Raw genomic sequence first — 24,309 nt, 5'->3', positions numbered from 1 at the left:
AAGGTTGAAGCTAGATGTGAACCTGAACTTGTAGTTATTTTTTAACTGCTGCAGGGAGCCCTGATTTTCATTGGTACTGTAACACATGGGGAGTTGTGTCAACCTTTTCCTTCTGCTATAGTCCTGGTTAAAACAAGTTTCCCTTCTGGCGTCTATTAGTGCTGGAAGAAAACATCACATGGGGTGGGTACAGTGGGTACATGTTGCAATAATGCTTTGCGTTTATCTAATATCAATAGGAGTATAGCATCAATAGGAGTCTAGCATCTAGGGAAGTAATAGTGCCACTGTATTCTGCTCTGGTCAGACCTCACCTGGAGTACTGTGTCCAGTTCTGGGCACCACAGTTCAAGAAGGACACTGACAAACTGGAACGTGTCCAGAGGAGGGCAACCAAAATGGTCAAAGGCCTGGAAACGATGCCTTATGAGGAACGGCTAAGGGAGCTGGGCATGTTTAGCCTGGAGAAGAGGAGGTTAAGGGGTGATATGATAGCCATGTTCAAATATATAAAAGGATGTCATATAGAGGAGGGAGAAAGGTTGTTTTCTGCTGCTCCAGAGAAGCGGACACGGAGCAATGGATCCAAACTACAAGAAAGAAGATTCCACCTAAACATTAGGAAGAACTTCCTGACAGTAAGAGCTGTTCGACAGTGGAATTTGCTGCCAAGGAGTGTGGTGGAGTCTCCTTCTTTGGAGGTCTTCAAGCAGAGGCTTGACAACCATATGTCAGGAGTGCTCTGATGGTGTTTCCTGCTTGGCAGGGGGTTGGACTCGATGGCCCTTGCGGTCTATTCCAACTCTATGATTCTATTCTAATATTAAAAGCACTTCCCATTCATTGCATCAGGAAGCCCTACAGCAACACTGTATTTTCTCATAGTTGCAAGGTGTGTATCTGTTTGTGTCCGGTGCCTGAGGCAAGGTTTAACTTCCTGGTTCACAGGTCAGTCCATTACAGAGTAATCTTTTACTCACCTTGATGCCAGCCCACAGATACACTGTACACCTGCCAAATACTACGCTTATTCAGCCTAGGGCAAGAGGGGAAAATACTTTTTTATAAAAAAGTTAGATAATGGAAGGATACCCTGCCCTGATAAGCACAAGCTTTGTTACTGCCCTCCAATTGCAGGTGGGACTGGCAACACACCCCATTATGTGTGGCGATGGAAGCAGCCAGTGACAGTGAGACAATTGGGGACACCTCCAGCACACCATCTTGTATCTTAAAGACTACAGAGCACACAAAGGGATACCATTGCACACCAAGTCCAATGGCTCCAGGGACATCATGCTCTCACACAGGGATTTTTTTTCTGCCAGAACACAGTTCTGGCACCTTTTTTGCCATGCTTTGCTCAATAAGTCTGCTCAACCCAGCAAAGGAGGTCCCTAAATGGTGAGGTGTGCAGGATGGCAGCCAAAGTGGCCTGAGTGGGGTGGGGAGAGCAGCCAACCTGGCATCTTGTCACATGACTTGCATCACAAGATGTTGGTGGAGGTGGTGTCTGGGTTGGCGACTTGTGGGAATGTTGTGGATACTAGGAGAGGATATATTGATTAAATATTATCCTTCCTAACTCACCCTAGTGAGTCATACAGCAGAGTTCATTCCCTTCTATACACAGCAGGAAGCTAGTTGCAGATTCGTTTGAATCTCTTTAGTTAAGCAATCCAGTCTGGCATGCCCAGATTGGAGTATATTCCTGGTAAGACCCCTTTGTCCCTCCTAAAAAGAATATAGACACAAGAAGCTTAAAAAAAAAAAATAAGAAGAAGAAGTTTACTCGCATTCAGTTCACAGCTGGATCCCTGAAGACAGGCTTTAGCTTAGAGTTACAGAAGAAGGTTTGAGCTCATCCCATATTGGAATGAGCCCATGTCCTGGTGGCTGAGAGCCAGCAGACAGCAAAATACATCAGTATCAAGAGAGCATGGCACCAAGAGAGTAGCATGGCATGAAGAGGAAGATGGCTGCGCAACCAGCTCCTCTTATGGGGTCTCCCAGGATCACGCCCACCTACCTGATCACACGCAGGGGGAGGAAGCTCAAGACCAGGTATGACAGGAAGTCCTTCTGGAACTGGAGTGACCCCGCGCGTCCACTCTGGGCAAACAGGAAGTGTTGTGCTTGACTGCTTATGTCACATCCCACACGACTTAGGTGGTGAGTTCTGGCACCTTTTTTCCTAGAAAAAAAGCACACTTCACTCATGTTTTACATTCCTGGCGCACCCACACACCCACAAAACCCAGTCATATTAGGGGCATAAGAGAGGGGCATACCTGGGATTAAAATCACCTAGCAGATACCACAGAGCCATTTCCTAACTACTCAGCCACAGCAGGAGACCAGAATCATGGGGCATTTTTCTCCCACCTCTGGGGTGAAAATGGTACAAATCTTTGACTTTCATACTCAGAGCCAGGTAGGTAGCTGTGTTGATCTGACGGAGTCGAAATCAATTTAAAAATTGTCCAGTAGCACCTTAGAGACCAACTACGTTTGTTCTGGGTATAAGCTTTCGTGTGCATGCACACTTCTTCAGATACACATTCAGATGCTCAGAGCCATTCTTGAATATTAAAGCATTCTCTGCTTTAATGAAACACTGAAAGAAATTTAGCCTTGATGCAAAGATGGGGAACATTTTTTCTGTTGTGGACTGGACTGCATTCTCAAGAACATGTATATAGCCTGGAGGGGATTTCATTAACTCTTTAAGCATTGGCATAGATACAAGATATCAAAGGTAGCATTGCCTGATTAGAAATTTCTCAGGCAATGATAGTTCCAAGACATCTCTAGTTTGAGAAGGCTTTGAAAACTTGCAAATAAAGCTTTACTTTAAGTGGCCACAAATTGGCACAACGTAAGGTACACCTTTTCAAAGCTGTGATTGCCTTTACCTTTAGCTGCCAGAAAAGGGATACAACGGTAAAATATTTTAATGGTGTAGTTTATAGAAGCAAACATTAGGTGGTAACCAAGGAGACTATGACCAGGAGGTTGGTCACCATCTACTTTCCATTTTTATGCACGTTACACAACACCACACACAGACACACAAAGAATACTGAGGTGTTATAATTTGTATCTCAGGCTGTTTCCATGATACTGGGTGGTTTGCAAACTACCACCTCAAAGAAGGGCTATAGGATTCTATAGGATTCAAAATACGAGCTTCTGTTCTTTAAAAATTATTCAGTGCAAAAGATGGCAATGTGTGGACCAGAAGTCTCATGTGGCTGGCATCAGAGCTTTTGTGTAGCTCAGGGCTGACAGCCAGAGGCAGTGATTGCTGGAAGGAGTGGGGCAGTGGTAGCCCCCCCCCACACACACACGGGGGGGGGGGGGAGACACCCACCCTAATGCAGTACAGATCTCTGTGTGCTATGAAGGGCTCCTGCTCCCCTCTCTTGGAGTGCAATGAAGGATGGGAGCCTGTGGAAGTAAAATTCATCTGTGTGAACCTTATTGGCTTTAGCAAGAGGAATGGGGTGGGGGGGTTGCCCCTCGCTTTAGCCAGCAAAAAGCCTTGGTGTGGGCCACATCCTATATTCTGAGAATATAGGCTTATTTTATTATGGGAGCTTTCAGACTTCATGACTGTGGAGAACATGGGAATGATAGAATGCCATAGAAGTTCCAAATAAATAAAAAGACAAATGGCTAAATTTATAAGCTTTGAGTTTTTATAATTCCTGGTAATTACAATTCTTAATCTTTCTAATTCTACATTGATCTGGTGAGAAGGGATTTGTCTTGCTTACAAGTTTTTCCAAAAACCCCTCCCACCCTCTCTCTGGCCTAGACAAGAGGTAGATTTAGAGCAGTGGGACCAGTTCTGCCACACTGAGCGCCGAGCCTATGGGGTGCCTGAGGGTGTCGCGACTATTGACGTGGTTAAGAGTATAAAGCGTGGGGTTGACAGGGAGAATGTACGTGTGAAATATCACAGGTTTCATTTTGTCCCCATGGATCCTGGACTCGAGGGTGCCTTGCCAGCTTTTATTAAACTTTATGGAGGAGAGAAAGATATGCTTGTCGCATAGCTTGTGTTGCCATGGCAACATTAATAGACACCTGCCATGAGGACATCTGGCTTCTTGAGCCACTTCTGCCCTGCGGGTGTTTTGGGTCTGTAGCTGACAGGCAGTTACAGGTTCTCCTACATTTCAAGGCTACATTCTTCCTCTTTTGCTGAACATTGTGAGCAGGAAAAGCTTGGCTTATCACTACACCTTCTGACGTTTTTGATGTGAGATAACAGGAGTGGCAGTCAGGGCAACCCCAAGGAAAGATTACTGCCCATCTCAGGATGGAGGGCCAGGGGCATAGAGTGGCAGGGGTGGGGTGATCCACCCATGGGGGCAGGGCAATCCATGCACAGAGGCGGCACGGAGATCCGCACATGGGGGTGCTGCACGGGGGTAGCACGGCAATTCGCCCAGGGGGTGGCGTGGCGAGCTGCCCACAGAGTCTGCCTGGCGGATTCAAGCACTATGCTGCCGTTATGGGCAGTGCATGGCCCTGAGCCACCACGTCACTCCCAGGAGAGGCGAGTGGCTCAGGCGCACTGCAGGCCAGGCCCCGTGCCGCCTCCCATGGTGTGCCATTTTGTCACACACATCCCTCAAGGATGACGCCTGGGGCGGGCCGCCTTCCTACACCCCCGTGGAGGGCATCTTTATAAGACGCGGGGGGCAGGGGTGGATGGACAGGACACTCCAGCAGAATGCCAAGTGGCATTTGCTATGAGAGACACTGCTGACAATATTCCAAGTGCCTTGTCTCTCAAATTAGATTGTTACATGGGGCAGGTAACAACATATTAAACGTCTATGGCAAGTTCATTGGCAAAATGGAGGCAAGTTTCTCAGAAAACTAATGAGGGGAATGGTGCCTGCAAATGTTTGCCTCATATCCCAGGTTTGACAAATCCTAGAAACAAACTGGTTGTTGTTCTTTAAATGAAATCTGGAACGTCAAGTTCAGAGGGTGGGGGACCATCTGTTCCTCTTGCCTCCCCCTTGGAGACGACGCCATGTGGGTTTTTAATTAGTGAGTGCTTGTACATATTTTTTTCACTTTGCAGGTGGATGCAGTCCGGGTTAATGTGCAGAGTAACTCTGAAGATCTTCAGTATCCAGTCTTGTTTGTAGTTCGGCAGCAGAAAGGAGTGCTATCCTGGCAGGTCCCACTTATTTTTCGAGGCCTGTAAGTAGTTCGAAAGCACGTCAAAGTGCAAGTAGATAAATAGGTACGATTCCAGCGGGAAGGTAAACGGCGTTTCCGTGCGCTGCTCTGGTTCGCCAGAAGCGGCTTAGTCATGCTGGCCGCATGACCCAGAAGCTGTAGGCCGGCTCCCTCAGCCAATAAAGCGAGATGAGTGCCGCAACCCCAGAGTCGGTCACGATTGGACCTAATGGTCAGGGGTCCCTTTACCTTTAAGTAGTTGTAGTATTGTCATTGCCTGACGGTGTATTTGATGCTATTCTGTTTAAGGTTTTCCATATTTAGTCCCCTTCATCGAATAGGGGATGAGAGCATATCATTGCATCACAGGTCCCACCCCTTGTATCTGTGGAGTGGTGGAAGGCTATCTTCAGTGGCAGAGGGGTGTCTCAATTCTGCTGGCATGCTGGGATTCCTGCAGAATCCTATAGCCCTTTCATCAGTGCATACTGAATATGGTTCAACATGGCTGTTCCTCTAGAATTTAGCAATGTCATTTTTCTTGGGTATGAAGAATTCTGGATTTTATTCTTGTTTTTTCAGTTACCAAAGAAGTTATAACTACCAAGAAGTGAGCCGTACCCTCTGCCCTTCACAGCCCACACCTGACAGTGGACCTTCTGAGCAGATCATATTCGTAGATGTGGCTTCCATGGCCCCCTATAATGCCCTATACAGACTGCAGGTCACTAAGATTAAGAGCTTCCAACTTATGTGAGTGGTTCACGTTTTGACTCTGAACTTGTCTGTGTTTTTTTTTCTGCATTCACAGTTGCTGTCAGTTACACATACGTATTACCACTGTGACTAGAAGACCTTAGGCTACTTGGAGATATGGTATAATCGGTTCAGGTTGCTCTGGCTTATTGTTAGCACAGCTTGGAGACAGATTCATTGCTGCAGCCCACACTCTCATGCTTGCTGCATGGGAAAGCTGGTGGACAGCATAGGTGCCAACTCCCTGGGGCCCTGGGTGCCCGAGCACCCACAAAATCCCCCACGAAGGGGCCAGGCACTCACAAATTTCAGTGTCAGGGCCATGCACGCTGCGTGGCACCCATGGCCTAGGGCACCCATGGTCACAAGTTGGCACTCCTGGTGGACACATCACTCCATCACTCTCTTCTGGCAGAGTCCAAGTCTGAAACTTCTTTTTCACTCTTGGTTAAATTTTAGTTGGATCCTCAAGAGTGTGTGTGTGTGTGTGTGTGTGTGTGTGTGTACCTTCAACTTGCAACCCATCTGTCTTAGCTTGTCCTGACACACTGGGTTTGTGCTGGGCAGTTATAAATGCAGATGTGTGAAACCCACCCCCTTTATATACATGGAGATTTTCACTTTTCTGCCTTGTGCTATTGAATATCCATGGAAACCCCTGCTGGCTTTTCTAAGAGTTTGTTTATTCAGCCATTGGTAATTTGATTTCCTTAAAACACACACACACCATTATCACAAAGCATACAAAAAGATAAAGGAAGTAACCGCTTTCCAAAACATTAGTGCAGCTTAGAGAGTTGAAACAGGCTTGTAGCACAAAACAGATCACTACAAATCTGTGGTTCTCAAAGAGTGTGGTGTACCAAACTGGTGTGGAAGGAGAGGGTGGCAAGTCTGGTGGGAAGATTCAAGGACAATCAAGCTCATTGAATATGTGTTCATACATAAGGTACATATGTAAGAGGCTCGTTTATAATTATATTTTGGAAATGACTCATGTTCTTATGTAGCTGCATTTATTTTGTGCTTACGGAATGTCCCATGATCATATTAGAAAGTAATTGTGTTATAAAGCAAACACTGCCAGGAGTTGTTTCATTTTGTTTTCCAATGTATTTGTATGAACAACTTTTGATTCTAGCCCAGAGAAGAAAGTTTGAGAACCACTGCTATCATAAACAAATGGGGGAAAAGAGGGATTGGCATATTCCCTCTTGCACTTTTACTCCAACCAAGATTGACGCATAGTGACTGGAAGGTGGGGCAGTTCCTCTGTATTTCCAGACAGAAAGTAAATTGAATTGGACAGAGGATGGTTTCTGGAGGGAGGTGTTGATTTTCCCTCAAAACATCTGTAATTTGATCTCTGCTGAAGAAGCCATCACAGTCACCTGATGGTTGGTCTATTGTCTTAAGCCAGGCTTCCTCAAACTCCCTCCAGATGTTTTGAGACTACAATTCCCATCATCCCTGATCACTGGTCCTGCTAGCTAGGGATCATGGGAGTTGTAGGCCAAAAACATCTGGAAGGCCGAGGTTGAGGAAGCCTGCTTTAAACGATGCAATGAAACTGCCTGACTTTTTCCCCTTTGAGGAAAAGACCTTAGGTTCAGAGATCACTTTCTTCTATGAAGGGTGAACAGGGTAATTCAGGGCATCTGATTCAAGGAGAAAGAGATGCTTTCATAATCCAGCTTCTCAGTTTTGCTTTGGCACCTGCTATATACCAAATGAACTGATGAGCGGGGGAAATACCTGCCGGCTTTTCTCATTGACTTTGCGGGTGCCTGGCCCCCCCAATTATATTATTGTGGGTTCCCCCTGGAGTTGGCTCCTATGGTGGGCTTTACCTTCAAAAACCTTCTTCCTGCCAACGTTCCGGTGTATTTGGGGTTTCATGTTGGCATCCATACTAATCTTTCCCCCTCTTCCTGCTGTGTTTCCAGGTTGAACACTCCTTTCAGCTTCAGTGCCAGCCCTTCCCAACCGCAGGTAAGTTAGAGTACCGGGTGCTAAGTATAGCTTATACATCCCCCTGCAGTGGCAAGTGAGTATAATTAGTAGTTTGACTATTAGGATCACTACCTCTCCTTTCTTAAGATGCTGATATCCCCTAATTGCACAATACCAAAAAACATTATCTTGTGGCCATTGTAAGTACTGTATTTCCCCGTGTATAAGATGACATTTTCTGCTAAAAAAAAATTAGTCAAAAATTGGGGGTCGTCTTATACACAGATGGTGAATGTATGGGGTTTAAAACACACACACACACACACACACACACACACACACACACAACCCCCACTACTTACTTTCCTGCAGCTGCCATGAAGAAGCTGCTGGAACCAGTTCCACCAACCATCGCAGGCTGACCGCTGGTGGGATTTGTTCATTCTTTAGCAAATGTCTGGGTCAACAACCTTCTGCCGCTTCTGATTGTCCAGGTTTTCATTTCTAGAGATAGGGCAACCCTAAAATAATGATTTTTAAATTTTGGGTTAAACTAAAGGGGGGCGGGACGCGGGTGGCACTGTGGCCCGTACAGGCAGGGGTACCTTTACCTTTAAAGGGGGTCACCTTATACATCGGGGCATCTTATACATGGAAAAATATGGTAGATAAGCTTTATTGTACTAGCCAAATGCCATAACAAAACCATGCAAACACTACCAGGAAAAGAAATATCTATATTATATATAAAAAACAGAACCACTGCCTGAACCATCAAAATAATAAAATGCAGATGCGTTACTGAATGATTTGTAGAGTGGGGACTCCACACAACATACAATATTTTCCTATTTAGACCTCTGAATCTCCCTCACAGTTTGCTTCAATTTTGTCCAGGTTCTTCTTCCTGATCTTTCTTGCCACCAGTGCAAACAGGGCCACAGTTTGAGTCGCTGGAGCATTGGCAACACTGAGCAGCCATAGCAGACTCTCCGTGGGTGGGGGAGGTAGCTTTTCTGGACAAGCAAGGCATTTACAAAGCGTTCCCTTGGCTCTGTATATAGTGGGCAATCTAATAAATAGTGCTGGATGTCCTTCAGCTGTGGTTGCCCACAAATACAAAGTCTATCTTTGTACAGAACCCTGTTATAACGCCCGTCCAGGACAGCAGAGGGCATTACTTGTGGCCACTGGAAAGAATTATATTGCGTTGCATACTTCTACCAGGCTCTTTCCCTGTCCAGATGCACGGGGAGGCCATGTCCCAAGGAACAAATCATTAGCAAGCAGTGCATTCTAAGCCCTAAACTGCCTCGGCCCAGTATACCTGAAGGAGCATCTCCACCCCCATTATTTTGCCCGGTCTCTGAGGTCCAGCCTTGAGGGCCTTTTGGCGGTTCCCTCACTGTGAGATGTGAGGTTACAGGGAACCAGGCAGAGGGCCTTCTTGGTGGTGGTGCCCACCCTGTAGAACGCGCTCCCATCAGATGTCAAGGAAATAAACAACTACGTATCTGACTTTTAGAAGACATCTGAAGACAGCCCTGTTTAGGGAAGTTTTTAATGTTTGATGTTGTATTCTGTTTTTAATCTGTTGTGAGCCCCCCAGAGTGGCTGGGAAAACCCAGCCAGATGGGTGGGGTATAAATAATAAATTGTTGTTGTTATCGTTCTGCCCAGACACTGAGGTCCAGCGCCGAGGGCCTTCTGGCGGTACCCTCACTGCGAGAAGCCAAGTTACAGGGAGCTCAGACTAGCGGGATTTCCTAAGTCTATGAAGTGTTCAGACTGAATAGTGGGCCCTGCTGCGGCTCAGGCTTTGTAGCCGTAGGTGGGGCTGCATTGACACTGGGTTTTCTGACGAGGTTCTGAGTCAGCTGGGGGGGCTTGCAGTGACGCCCTAAGGTGGCACCACTGAGGAGCATAGTTCAGTCTGCATCTTCTTCAGCAGACAACTTGCCTTGGTTGCCCAGGAGGTAAGATGCTGGAGCCTGGCCTCTGTGAGTCATGCTTCTGGCCACAGTGTCCCATCCCTCCCCTGCTGTTGGCGAATTATGTCCCTTCCTTTTCCTGCCATATTTCACACACATTTCTGAATCAAAACACCATAGCTATGTAAAGTGGCAGCGATAGTAGGGAGGATAATCTTTGTGCATTGTGAGCAGAAGTATTTCAGTCCCATATAAGTGTCCCGTCCCCCGTCCCCCTTCAAACATTGTTGTTCATTTTTAGCCATGGCTGCAAAGTCCACTTCTTGTTTGATTTGCTAAGGGAGAAAAGCTATTTGCTTAGTTGAAAGGCACCAGGTTATGGGACTGATAGCGGACAAGGGCAAATGTATTCAAAAGCAGCTCCTTCAGTAAAAGGGAGCACACAAAAAGCAATGACTCTCTTGGACCATAGTGGAATTCAAGCACCTCTTTCAAGCTTCCGCCATCTTTAGGCGTAACAGTCTTAACTCTGTTTACCAAATCTTGCACAAGGAATTCCAACATACTTAACATCCTGTTTTGGTTTGCTCTGCTTTTGAAGATTTGTATCTGAGCTTGATTACCTGAGCGTGAGGGCAAGTGCCTTGTGAGTTATCTTTTCAAAGATGTATCATCTCTGGATGCAAATGTGTCGATGGACTTTCCTCCATCCCTTTCCTCAATTAACCTTCAGCCTCAGTTCCCACTCCTCCCTTTTCTTTTCTTTTCTTTTCTTTTCTCCTCTTTTTACTTTATTGCAACAGTGTTAGGGGTACTTTTAGCAGAGAAGCATCTCATTAATGCCAACGATAAATAAATAGAAAGGTTCCTATTATTTCCCCCACTGGCTAGTGGAAGCATTTGTGAAATGACTACACTGTAGTCCTCGTGGGCCGCAGTAATGAGAATCTTGGAGGAACTGGTTTTTCTGGTTTTCGGAATGGTGTCTGCTAGGATTTTGTTTTTTGCCAAAACACAGGCTGAGCTCATTCAACAAGAGATGACTGTAACAGTAAGCTTTTTGACCCTGTGAAGATGGGTACAAAGGACAGGTGCACTACAAACAAGGAGATTAATGGCCATTATTATTACTCTTATTATTATTTTATTTTAAATTCCTATCCTGCCCTTCTTCTCAAAGGCGTCCAGAGCAGCAGCCAACACAATGCATAGTTTATGTTATTGTGCAGTTGCCATTGTGTGAGTGAATGGTGAATGTTTTTCAACTGTGTAAACCAAAGAGGAGCACTTGACGGAGCCTGGGAGCGGCTGCAACTCCTTGTCACATGTGCATGCAGTTTAATCTATGTTTGCCACCATGTAACCGCTCTGAGGTTTTACAGTCAATACCGAGGAAATAAACAGCTTGCTCCACCACTTCATACTGCTTAACTGGGGCTGACCCCAACCACAGCTTGGCAGTGTGAAAGTTGCCACTACTGTGGTCACTCTTGAATTGCTACAGTCACATTTAAGTCTCCAGCCACATGGGTCTGAACCTTGCCTGTGATGGATGCTGATTGGCCAACTGCTGGTGGGCATGGCTCACAGTGGCAATGCCCATGCCACCCAGCTGTCGTTTAACCTGGGCCTTGTGCAACAGTTGGTGAGAGGGGAGGTTCAGTTTGTGTGTCATGACAACAACGGTGTGCCCTAATGAGATGGAGGGAGGGAAAGGGGAAATCGGGTACAAGGCTGTTTTCTATCTTCTCCAAGCCATGATAGATCTCAGTATTTTAAAAAAAGGGGTAAAGGGGACCCCTGACCATTAGATCCAGTCGTGACCGACTCTGGGGTTGCGGCGCTCATCTCGCTTTATTGGCCAAGGGAGCCGGCGTACAGCTTCCGGGTCATGTGGCCAGCATGACTAAGCCACTTCTGGCGAACCAGAGCAGTGCACGGAAACGCTATTTACCTTCCCGCCGGAGCAGTACCTATTTATCTACTTGCACTTTGATGTGCTTTTGAACTGCTAGGTTGGCAGGAGCAGGGACTGAGCAACGGGAGCTCACCCCATCGCGGGGATTCAAACCGCGGACCTCCTGATCAGCAAGTTCTAGGCTCTGTGGTTTAACCCACTTCTCTGTGGTTTAACCCACAGTGCCACCCGCGTCCCCGCGTCTCAGTATTTATTTCTTGTGAAATTCAACCTTTCCTCTATGTTGGAACTCAAGGCAGTGTTTCCAGGGAGTCTTCCTTCTGGGCACTGAGAAGGTTCAGACTTGCTTACCTTCAGCACACTATGCCATGTGCCTTCAGACCAATGCTCTGCGACAAGGGACTTGCTTAAGTTGGCCGTAGCAAACTTTGGGCTTTAACATTTCAGCGGTGCCCTGTACAAAGCCTGAATTTGGTGCCCCTCCACCTCTCGCCTTCTGTTGCTTCTCATTGTTGCCGTGTCCCCTGAGGTGCCCTCTCAGCTTGGCGCCCAATGCGGGCAAACAGGTCGTACTCCCTTTAATTCTTCTGTGGGCTCTCCAGTGGGCATGGCTTTTCTCATGACATAAGGATGTTTTTAACGCATGACAAGAAAGAACCTTAAAATCCTTTCCTTCTTTCCATAGTATTTTCTGTACAAGTTCCCTCCAGATGTGGATTCTGTCATAGTCAGAGTGACTTCTGAGACCGTCTACCCATGCTCTGTTGTCTCCATCCAAGATATTGTGGTAAGCTCCAGGAGGCTGGGTCATACAGAAGGGCTGTAATAGCCTGGTAGAACATTTTGGTGTGGCTTCCCCAGGCTTAGCATTGCGCATCAATAACTATGTCTCAGGTACTGGGAGCTATGTGTGGGCTTTTAAGATCTAAATGTTTTGAAATGGTGAGAATATGCTTAGGTGTGTTTGTGGTCACTGGTCAGGGGAATGGCTTGTGACAGGGGCAAAACTAGGCTTTATTTCACCGGGGTCAAAGACCTAGTTTGGCACCCCTCCACGTGCATTTGCGTACATACACACACAGGCTGGGAGCCTTCACCTGGGCTTCACCTGGGGGTAAAAGAACTGGCTATTGTCGCATATGTATGCAACAACAGCCGCAGGGATGCTATTTGCCCAGAGATGGAAAGAAGATAAAGTCCCTACCAGAGAGGAATGGCAAATCAAGCTGTTGGACCATGCTGAAATTGCAAAACTGTCTGGAAGACCTAAACTTCAATAAAGAATGGGGGAAATTTATAATTTATCTAGGAGATCACCGTAAACAGATGAAAACACTAGCAGGATCTTAATAACACAAATATTATGGATAAGATGGAAAGATACAAAATATGGATTGTGGAAAAATATGCAGTTAAGAAGGTGTACAATAGGACCCTTGGAAGGGAAGGTGGGAAGTCCAGAGATTTGGAGGAAATTCTAAATATGGATATGTAATTTGGATTGTTATACATTAATATTTGTAAAACCAAATAAAAAAAATATCATACAAAAGAACTGACTAGCCCCTCCCGAAGCTACTGCCCTGTTTGTGAGCTGTACCCAGTTTCTTCCAGACTCGTGAAAGTCAGTTGTTCTTGGTCAGCTGGAATTAACAAGTAATGTTTTAAAATACAGAAGTTGGCTTTCGATGAAAAGCAGTCATGTTTAAGGGGAGTAATCAATTCAGGACAGGTCAGGACAGTACAAACAGGAACTGAGAATAAAGGGCAAACAATCCCATGTGCATTGTGGGTTTTTGAGGGGATACTTACTGAGCTTTTTCACGAAGTAATAGGAGACCCTGATAGAGACTGGAGGCTGCCACATTAAACGGCATCTGCCCTCAATATTGAGAAAAATATAAGATGTAAATTGTACAGTGCAAAATTGCAGTTCAGGAAAAGATTTGTGCAAGGTAACTTCAACAGAGAACCTAAGACAACCCTTTAACAAGCAATGTCTCTCTGTTGCAGTGTCCAGTTTATGATTTGGACCATAATGTGGAATTTAATGGCGTTTACCAATCCATGACAAAACAGGCAGCCATCACTGTGCAGGTGAGTTGCTTATTCTATCCATTAAGCCATTTCCCTGTTTTCCCCTTTTCCCTTTATTATTCTAGCCACAGGCAGCTCTAGGTTCAAAAAATGTTGAGCTTAAGACAGGGATGTACAATAGATGGAGAAAGGTTCTATGACCCTCTCTAAGTTTCTACAGAACTACAGAGATCCTCTCATTTGTTGAAAGACTCAGCCTTAAAGATGAATTTTGCTTCTTGTCTTATGCAGAAAAAGGACTTCCCAAGCATGCAGTTCTTTGTTGTATTTGTCATAAAGCCTGAGGACTATGCCTGCGGGGGATCGATACCTTCCTCCATTCGAGGTAAGAGGACTGGAACCAGTATGGTTGGGGAAAGCAGCCTATTCATAAGGCACCATCTTGGACACACTTAGACTGCAATGGCAATGTCCGTATGAAATTTCATCCGTTGTCTAAATGTGGTTGGATCCTAGAGAAGCCCAGCAAGCAGCTGTGGAAAGAAGGAAGGAGCTTCCCAGGTTGGGCATCTCCTTACGAACCCTATAAATAATATCTGACAAGGGTTATTATCAAGAGATGATATCATCTGCACCACATAACTTTCAATGTGATCCTGCCTTTGATATGTATCAAAGTTCAAAGGAATATTGCCCAGTTGCCTCTTCAGTGTGTTCTATCATTTTTGTTCCCTAAGCGGTAGTGGATTATGGGAACAATAGCTGCACACAGTTGCACGCATAGATAGATAGACAGAGAAATTAAAGGGTGGAAGGTCAAGGGTTTAATGTGCATTTTCAGACATCCCAAAATGACAAATTTCACAGCAAAACTCAAATCTAACCAAAAAAAATTCAGCATAGCACCTATCAGCAGTAGTTGCTTGAATTTTGCATATGAAAAAAGTTGAGATGATATTTGATAATTGATATGAAAAAAGTTTATTAATTGGGGAAAAACTTAGTTAAAATTTTCCAAAAAGTCTTAAGTGCACATTGAATAAATTTGTTCTTTGAAATCACACGGATTCTTGTAATTGATCTAGCATTTGTTGATTGCATTCATTCATTCATTTCCTGCTTTTCTTGAAAAATTATGAAAGCAGTTTCACTCTAAAATACCAGAGTACTGTACAACAATTCCTGTGCTGCATCTTGGAGAGGTCTCCAAGTGAGTGAGGGGTTAGACAGCACCCCAACGTGTTTTGCCCATGACCAAGGCCGCAAGAAATTCTTTCTCTCTCCCCGCCTCCCACCCTGCAATCTTCTTCCTCTAGGAAAGGCTAACTACACCTGGAACCTGCAGCGGATGAAGAGTCTTGAAGTGACAGTTGTGCCCTCCATTAAAGGTATCTGGCTATAATGTTAACTACTTCTTATGATGAGCCTCAGAAAGAGAAGTAAACTATTTGGGAACAATGTCCCTGTAGACAGGAGGAGGAGTCTAGAAAGTGCTAATGCATCCCATGCCTTTTTAAAATGTGGGGTTTTGGGGGGGTATTGGGTTGGTGTTTTTATTTCGATTACATATTTTGTGGTTTTATATTTTGATTTTGTTCTGTGAACCACCCTGAGACCTGCAGGTATAGGGCGGTGTATAAATTCAATATAATAATAATAATAATAATAATAATAATAATAGGATCTTTTAAAAATTAGTACAAAATGGCTGGTTTTCACAGAACTGTTCCACTTTCAAGGCCAAACTAGCCACATGTTGAAATGCACCTTTATGTTTTATCTGTAGGTTGTGGGGCTGATAATTGTTCCTGGCCCCATAGCAGGCATAGAATGGCAGTGCAACCCTCTCCTTCCCCACTGCAGTCCCGAGGAAACTTGCTTCTCTGAAGGAAGCACTGGAAGATACTGACACAATTAGCTATTACATTTCCCTCCTGATTATCACCCGGTTTATTCAGTGCATTTTGTTACGCATACCCCTCTCCCTGAAAAATGCCCAAGACAGATACATCCATACAGGAAAATCCATACATAGCAAATAAGCAATATGGCAATAAAACCATGCAACAATCAAAAAGAGCAGATGAAAAAAATGACAGCTAGTTAAAAACGTACCGTATTTTTCTGTGTATAAGACTCAGTCTTTTTTCCTAATAAATTATGTCAAAAATTAGGGGGTGTCTTATACACGGATAGTGCCAAGGCCATTTTCTTAAATCTGAGTCCCCAAAAGTAGGTAAGGTAAAGGGACCCCTGACCATTAGGTCCAGTCGTGGCCGACTCTGGGGTTGCGGCGCTCATCTCGCTTTATCGGCTGAGGGAGCCAGTGTACAGCTTCCGGGTCATGTGGCCACCATGACTAAGCCACTTCTGGCGAACCAGAGCAGCGCACGGAAACGCCGTTTACCTTCCCGCTATAAAGCGGTACCTATTTATCTACTTGCACTTAGGGGTGCTTTCGAACTGCTAGGTGGGCAGGAGCTGGGACCAAGCAATGGGAGCTCACCCCATCGCGGGGATTCGAACCGCTGACCTTCTGATCAGCAAGTCCTAGGCTCTGTGGTTTAACCCACAGCGCCACCCGCGTCCCCAAAAGTAGGGTGTGTCTTATACATGGGGGCATCTTATAGACGGAAAATATGGTAATTTAGGTAAAAACACACAGACATTAAATTGCAGAGCAGCAGAGAAAAGCCAGTTTAGGTTGTGGCGCAGACTGCAGAGTGTGGGTCACACATGGCTCTGACTCCAGTTGCAGGTCAGAAGTATATGCTTGTGTAATGGAGGAGGAAGAACTGGATATTCTCTGTTGTCCAGTTTTTGGTCTGCTGCAGACCTGGCCCACTGATGAGGCAGGGTGAGGCGCTCGCCTCAAACTGTGGAAGCCCCAAAGGCAGCGCCCAACTCACCTCTGCTGCCCGCCTTGCCTCCCCCTCCCACCCTGCCACATCTGCTGCCAGCGGAGAAGCTGCCAGCGGCGGCACCGGTTTCTTTTGAGATCTCAATGAAATCTTGGGGGACTTCAGTGAGATCTCGCAAGATCTCACCAGAAGTCGCTGCCACCGCCCAGGTCGGAGTGGTGGGGAGGCAGCAAAGGGGCAGGGCAACAGCTAGTGGCAACATTTTCCCGGTTCACACCTCAAAATGGGAGGTGGCACCCCTGGTCTGCTGCAGCAAGGCTTTGGAGAGAGTGAAAACACTTGTTTTAGGAGCAAGAGCAGAGGGATGGACTTATGGGTTCATCCTCTTCATATGCTGATGGCAGATCCTTTTTCCTTCCCCTAGGTTCTGTTTATGTGAATGCCATCCTTTTCAGCTTTCTGAGTTTCTTCTCATTCTATCTGGGCGCACTGGTGGTTGCATTTGTGCACTACGTCAGGTGGGTGAAGCATTCAGCAGTGGCTGCGTGGAGGGCAAGCCAGTTGCCTCATTTTCCATTTACTGACATGCCTGACCCTGCAGGAAGTCAGGAGAAGAGTTGGCCAAAGAAGTTGCCCTCCCTTTAAAGACTTGTATAAATTAGCTTGGCACTCTTTGTACTCTCTTTCCTTTTTGCCACTTCCTCTTTGACTGCAATGTCATCTTCTTTGCATGTGACCTTTCACCTATGGAGCTTCTTGATTCCTCCCATAATTCCTCCCTGCACAAAAGAGAAAGCCTCCCCCCCCCCCCAATTCTCTCCACACTTTTGCCCATGGTTCATTCCTGTTCCTGGAAAAAGGATTTGTTTTGCACCTATTTCTCCCCCAATGTGTTCTCTTGGCTCACATCCTTTCCATTTTACCATGGTTTCTAGATGAAATGGTTTGTAGTGTAGGAAGAAAATTCTGTGCATGAAGGAAGATGGGCCAGGCCTTCACAAATACATATTCCAGCGTCCTGCTTTTTCTTCTCCTGTGCCTCCTACATGAGAGCATTTTCTTTTGGTTAACCCATGTGATGTTAAAAAAAAGAGAGGAAATAATCCACCAGGACTTTGGTTCGCATGGTATCGAGAATCAAATTTCTCTTCTTTGTAAAGCTTATGTGGATGGTGGCACTGTACATCTCACAGATGAGGGTGATAGCTGTGTAGCCTGATGGATAATTAGCCATGTTTGTGCTTGATTGCAGGAACCATAGGAAGCCTTCAATTGCCGGACACAGTCCTGATGATGGTAACCTTCTAGTATACTGTTCTTATATCACAGACCTGGAAGGCACTTCATGGGTTACTGGATCCAACCTCCTGCCCACTGCAGGAGTCCTATCTAACACACACACACACACACACACACACACACACACACAGTGAGGAAATAAATAATAATAGCCATGGACAACACTGCAGGGGTGTTGTAAACCATTCAGAGACTGACCTGTGAACTGAAGGCCCATCACACTCTCACCCTTCCAACATACAATTTAAACTGCGTTTGCATGAGCAAAGTTCTTTGTAAAAATGTTTTACCCTAAATAAGAACTAATAAAGAGCAGGGACTTTGTAGTGTTACCTGTTGGTTTTTTGTTTTGTTTTTAGGGGTGCTGCTAATCTCTACCATATTAAAACTTTGGATTTCTTGATGGATTTATTTGTCCCTGGGGACATTTTAAAATAGTTTTTTGTGTGTGTGTGTGAACTAAGAAGTTACCTGTCCAGACAATGAAGTATTTCTCACTATGATTTTTGGAACTGCGTATGTCTTCCTCCACCCTCTTTTTCCAGTATTCACCATTCCATTTTGGCTACATAAGTGTCGGCATTCTCAGTCTCAACTGAAGATGGGAAGTAAAGGGAATGGCAATACGTGCTGACCTACAACAGAAATCAAAACAATGTATTCATAGCCTTTCAGCATTTGAAATAACTCTCACTGTCCCTGCCCAACGGCCATGCTGGTCCCAGGAAATGGGAGTTGGAGTCCTTAAGCATCTGGAAGGCCAATAAGTCCTCTGTTCCTTCTATAATGGTTCACTGCTCACTTTGCGAATGGCAAGCATTAACTAAATGCTATAGGCCACCTGTTCCCCTTTCCTGAATATTATGTGCAATCCAGCTGGGCTTTGTTGACCTTTTTCCTTTTGCAACCTCACCCTCTGATTGTTCCATTCTTTGGGTTCCTCCCATCGCTTGCATTGAGGAAGATGGGCTGCAGAAACCAGTTTTGCTTCATCACACCTTGTTAAGCAAACACTGGTTGTACATTCTGCCAGTTTGCCGGAGGAGGCTTGTTTGAAACGAGCTTCCTGCAAATGTCTCCTGTTTGATGTCTCAACTGCTCTCGTAAAGCATTTTTACTCAGAACTGATAATTTACGCAGTGACATGCCAGGTATATCCACATGTACAATACTGAGGGGCGAGTGGGCAGTGCTTTTTCCTGTGGGGGACGCAGACCCCTAAACATTTTGTGAATCTAAGTTTGGCCTCATTGAAGGGCAGTATTTCTGTATGAGTAGGAAAATGACAGTACCCCTAAACATTTTTTTAAGAAAAAAAGCACTGCAAGTGGGGCAGTGCTGGCCCACCCATGAGGCAAGGGGAGGCGGCTGTCTCAGGCATTGGGAGAATCCACAGGGGGAGCAAATCCCAATGTTGATATTTCTTCCCTACTTGTTCTTGATCTTCCCTCACCCCTTCTTCCCTAGCGGGGGGTGGGTACCGCCTTAGGTGCCAAAATGCATTGGGCAAGCCCTGTCTTGGGGGCTGGGGTGGGCTGGGGATGAAAGTTGGGGGATGTGTTAGCATTCTCTGGTTCCCGTGGTGGCTCCCTGTGGCTTCAGACAGAAGCAAATGAGCTAACAAGCACACTATTCTTCACCTCTTCCATGAGGCAGCAACCTCCGTTCCTTGAGCTCCTTCCCATCAGTGCCAGAGGCCCATAGAACAGGAAACACCTGCTCTCCATTCAAGGAGGAGTCTCCCTGCCAAGTCTGTGGGGACTTTTGACCAGTCAGATGAAGGCTGTTCACATGTTTGTTCCCATTGCAGGGTCTGGGACTGTGGCCTCCTCTCATCCGATCACTGCCAGCACTCCGGAGGGAAGCAGCTATGGCGCTATTGGTAAAGTAACCCTGGAATTGCAAAGGCACAGCTAGATATATCTCTGTGGCTTATAAAGCTGGTAGTAAAGTTAGAAGAGTTTTTTGGATTTGATATCCCGCCTTTCACTCCCCTTCAGGAGTCTCAAAGCGGCTAACAATCTCCTTTCCCTTCCTCCCCCACAACAAACACTCTGTGAGGTGAGTGGGGCTGAGAGACTTCAGAGAAGTGTGACTGGCCCAAGGTCACCCAGCAGCTGCAAGTGGAGGAGCGGGGAAGCGAACCTGGTTCACCAGATTACGAGACTACCGCTCTTAACCACTACACCACACTGGCTCCTGACATTAGAACAGTTAGTTAAAGTATGTGATGGCAAGATGTGGAACCATGAGAGTACTTTTGGGGCTACCTTTGAAAGTGACCCGGAAACTACAATTAATCCAGAATGTGGCAACTAGACTGGTGACTGGGAGCAGCCGCCAAGACCACAGAACACCGCTCCTGAAAGACCTCATTGGCTCCCAGTTCATTTCTGAGCACAATTCAAAGTGTTGGTGCTGACCTTTAAAGCCCTAAACGGCCTTGGCCCAGTATACCTGAAGGAGCATCTCCACTCCCATCGTTCACTGAGGTCCAGCACCAAGGGCCTTCTGGTGGTTCCCTTGCTGCGAGAAGCCAAGTTACAGGGAACCAGGCAGAGGGCCTTCTCAGTAGTGGCGCCCGCCCTGAGGAACGCCCTCCCATCAGATGTCAGGAAATAAATATCTGACTTTTAGAAGACATCTGAAGGCAACCCTGTATACAGGAAGCTTTTAATGTTTGATGTTTTACCGTGTTTTTAATATCCTGTTGGGAGCCACCCAGAGTGGCTGGGGAAACCCAGCTAGATGGACGGGGTATAAATAATAATAACATTATTATTATTATTATTATTATTATTATTATTATTATTTGTTGAAATAGGATGTGAGGTGAAATGCAGACACCCAAGAAAACAGCTGGTACAGATAAGCAACGAAAGAGCAGAGCACCTCATTTAGCAATTTATTATTATGAGTTAAATGCTTGCAATACAGTGCATTTATGCCGTGAAATATAAGAAAAGCAACATCAGTTATCCAAGTTTGGACAACTTCCTTTGTAGCTTGGTGTTTTTCCTCATCATGAGGAGGTCTTGCTTGTCCACTTAGTCTTGTTCCAATAATACATGCCATTATTATTATTATTATTATTATTATTATTATTATTATTATTTGGCAGTGCATTAAGCCAAGAGGTCGATACTCCCGAGAGAGGCATCTCATACTTTAAATATTCCTGTTTTCTTCCCAGATGAGTCAAGCTCCAGTGGGGGCCAGCAGCTGTCTCTGGAGCGCAGGCCTCGTCGTGGCTCTGACACAGACAGCTCAGTGGAAGAGGAAAGCGACTTTGACACCATGCCTGAAATTGAAAGCGACAAGAACGTCATTCGCACAAAGGTATTTCGTGCAGGATCATTTATGTAAGGAACTTTTCCTTCCAGGTGTCACACACAAAAACACACGCATCCCATCTGGCATTATAATTTATCTGGGAAGCAATAAAAACCGATAAGTTACCATTCATGAAATAAAAACAAGGAAGGCGAGGAAGGAAAGACAGGGACTCTAGCAAAAAATCAAGGGTTATTTGAGATGGTATTTGCTGCTGGTAAGCAGGGTGCCACATAACCCTTCTGGGACAGGCATTTCCATGGCTCCGATACCATAGTCAAGAAGGTTCACATACATCTCATAGCCACCCGCCACACTTCAAATGACAGGGGCTCTTGCAGTCCATGTTTCTGCATTTTACTGCAAAGCATTTAAAGAACCCATCTGTTGTAAAAACAACAACCCAGCAAATGAAAGATATGAACCCTGTGTGGTTTTGACCACAGGTAGCCAATTCTGGCCACAGCTATAGATGGAGGGTCCCATTTATCTCTTTGACTGTGGGGTGAGAGGCAAGTGGCAAGCGGACCCCAGGCAAACCCTCACTTTGTGCAGGGCAGGGAACTGATGTCAGAAGCTGTGCAGTATTCTCTTTCATGCTGCTCTTGATCTGGTGAGTGCTGCTGCCATAACCAAAGCGAGAGCAGCAGTGCAGAAGACTCTGATGTGCACATGGCTGGGTCCTTATTTAGGGAGCATTTGGGGAGGAATCCCGTTGTACCAGGATGGGGGACTTGTGGCTCTCCAGCAGTTGCTGGACTCCTATTGTCCCTTTATCATTGGACATGCGGGTGGAAGTTGGGAGTCCAACAGCATCTGGAGAGCCAAGGGTTCCCCATTTCTGCCTTCACACCAGTGTGGTGTAGTGGTTAAGAGTGGTGGACTCATAATCTGGTGAACTGGGTTCACTTCCCCGCTCCTCCACCTGCAGCTGCTGGGTGACCTTGGGCCAGTCACACTTCTTTGAAGTCTCTCAGTCCCACTCACCTCACAGAGTGTTTGTTGTGGAAAGGAGAATGTGAGCCGCTTTGAGACTCCTTCAGGTAGTGATAAAGCGGGATATCAAATCCAAACTCTTCTCTTCTTCTTTCTTGCTCTTTGTGTGTCTGTGTTCCTGTTCTTTTTCATGGTCTCAGTGCATGAATGCACATGCCTTTCTGAGCTTGGGCAGGACATGCACAGGTAAATTATGTGTGTGCTGCCCTTAAGGGAGGAGGTTTTTCTTCATGTGCTTATCCTGAGGATAGGGATGAGGAGGATTCCAGTGCATTCTGCATTTTGGTGTGAACTCTCGCAGTTCACATGCATCCCTGGCCTATGCGCAGATCAGAACATTGATCTGCCAGTTAACCCGTCTAATCAATTGATCAAACCTCACACAGATCTGTGCAGTACTTTTGCCTTTTTAACATGTTTAAAATTTTAAGGTGCTCAGAACAGCTCCATAGCCGCATGGTAAAATATCTCTTTGGAAAATGCTCTCAGGAAGTGACTGTACATCATGTTGTGGAATCCTTTCCAGAACAAAAGATGGCTGCCCCCACAATGTCACTATTTTTTTTCTTTTGTAAGAAATCTGCAATTTTTAAAGTGTTTCCCCTTAGAAACCCACCTACACAAAGACATGACCTGGAACCGGTTTTGCAAAGACAAGCAAACAAAAACTGAAGCAGCTCAAGGTGGCACTATGGTGATTCATCTATTCTTACCTGAGTTCCTTCTTAAAAGTTCTTGGCGCAGCTGTCCTGTCCTAGGCCTTTTGCTAGCTTGCATGCCTTTAAATAAACTGTCACAGAATATATATTTTTTAAAGTTGTTCTCTCTCCCTCTTTTTAGAGACTGCTATATCTGTCAGATTTATCCAGGAAGGATCGGAGAATTGTCAGCAAAAAATATAACATTTATTTCTGGTACGTAGCTGATAGCCAAAGCTCAGCCTTCTATATCTTAATTTTAGGGTCATCCAGATGACCCAATGTTTTCTTGGTATAATAAGAGCTGCCTGCCTAAATCCATCATTAGTGACATCCTCCGTCAAGAAGATATTTTGGGCATGTGTAGAGAAGCTGAAGAGGGAGGTGGAATGGTGGTCAGCTAGGAGTGGAAGGGAAAGTTCTACACCCTATGAAACCTGGCTGCTGCTCAACGCAGAATTTGCTGTATGAGAAATTTCAAGACACTAAGATCCAGCTTCAAGTTTTAAATGAGCAGTCAAGAAGTCTAGAAATTGGAGGATTGGTATGGCGGTGTGGAACTAATGGGATTTACAGTACAGGCAAATTGTAGGGTCCATTTGCCTTTCTTAGCTGATAAAATACATGCCGTTGGTTAAAACTCGGCGGAAATGTGTGTGCCTCTTCTTATGCCCATTTATTCTCTTCCTGAAGGAACATCATCACAATAGCAGTCTTCTATGCCCTGCCTGTGATCCAGCTGGTGATCACGTACCAGACGGTGAGTTGTCTGCCTTCACCCCACATCATAGGACCAAAAACTCATCTCAGTGCTAACACCTCGATGACTTGATAAATCTACTATGGTAAAAGATTTTGGGTGCTAAAATCCACTTCATCAGTCTTATAATTTTTGGTAATCCTTGAAAGGTTATGGGATAATACATTTCCTAGTCTCTGAAGTGCTCCTTGACTATTGTTTAATTTCTGCTGTAAGTCATGGCTAATTGGCTACCCCTTTGATAGAGAGGATACCAGAGAACCAATGACAGAGAGGATGACATTTAAATTAGGTCTCCAGATCCTCTGGTACCTCTTGTTTTTTAAAGGTATAGGGACCCATGTTTAGACAACTCCACCTTTTCTCCAAATCTCAGGTCGGCTGAGGTTGGTCCTTAGTCCTCACAGCCAATCCCCTTACAGGCGCACCATCATTCTCAAACCATTAAGATGTTGAGGTCAGGAAGGCTACAGTGTCCACAGTGAAATGTAGCTGGGTTGAAGGAGGTTTGGAGGACATGTCTTCAGTCCTGCTTTTCATTATTAGGCTGTTTGGCCTCCCT

General features: G+C 45.5%; 2 protein-coding genes across 4 annotated transcripts in view; one reads left to right on the top strand and one right to left on the bottom strand.

The window, feature by feature from the left end:
* Nucleotides 1–24,309, bottom strand: part of LOC144325956 (synaptonemal complex central element protein 3-like) — a 258,614-nt gene that overhangs the window by 194,686 nt on the left and 39,619 nt on the right. The window lies entirely within an intron of this gene.
* Nucleotides 1–24,309, top strand: part of SIDT1 (SID1 transmembrane family member 1) — a 48,288-nt gene that overhangs the window by 2,462 nt on the left and 21,517 nt on the right. For all 3 annotated transcript variants that reach the window (XM_077921207.1, XM_077921205.1, XM_077921206.1), the window contains 13 exons: nt 5,105–5,226; nt 5,788–5,958; nt 7,908–7,953; nt 12,449–12,550; nt 13,777–13,860; nt 14,092–14,185; nt 15,117–15,188; nt 17,086–17,179; nt 17,914–17,957; nt 19,771–19,842; nt 21,154–21,299; nt 23,130–23,203; nt 23,681–23,747. In XM_077921207.1, the coding sequence (XP_077777333.1) occupies nt 5,897–5,958; nt 7,908–7,953; nt 12,449–12,550; nt 13,777–13,860; nt 14,092–14,185; nt 15,117–15,188; nt 17,086–17,179; nt 17,914–17,957; nt 19,771–19,842; nt 21,154–21,299; nt 23,130–23,203; nt 23,681–23,747 (957 nt within the window). In that variant the 5' untranslated portion in view covers nt 5,105–5,226; nt 5,788–5,896. Of the gene's footprint in view, nt 1–5,104; nt 5,227–5,787; nt 5,959–7,907; nt 7,954–12,448; nt 12,551–13,776; nt 13,861–14,091; nt 14,186–15,116; nt 15,189–17,085; nt 17,180–17,913; nt 17,958–19,770; nt 19,843–21,153; nt 21,300–23,129; nt 23,204–23,680; nt 23,748–24,309 lie in introns of those variants that run through there.

This window comes from Podarcis muralis, chromosome 17 (assembly GCF_964188315.1).
Source record: "Podarcis muralis chromosome 17, rPodMur119.hap1.1, whole genome shotgun sequence".
NCBI classification, from domain to species: Eukaryota; Metazoa; Chordata; class Lepidosauria; order Squamata; family Lacertidae; genus Podarcis; species Podarcis muralis.
Note: the sequence above shows the minus strand (reverse complement) of the source record. Positions and strands in the feature narration are given on the sequence as shown.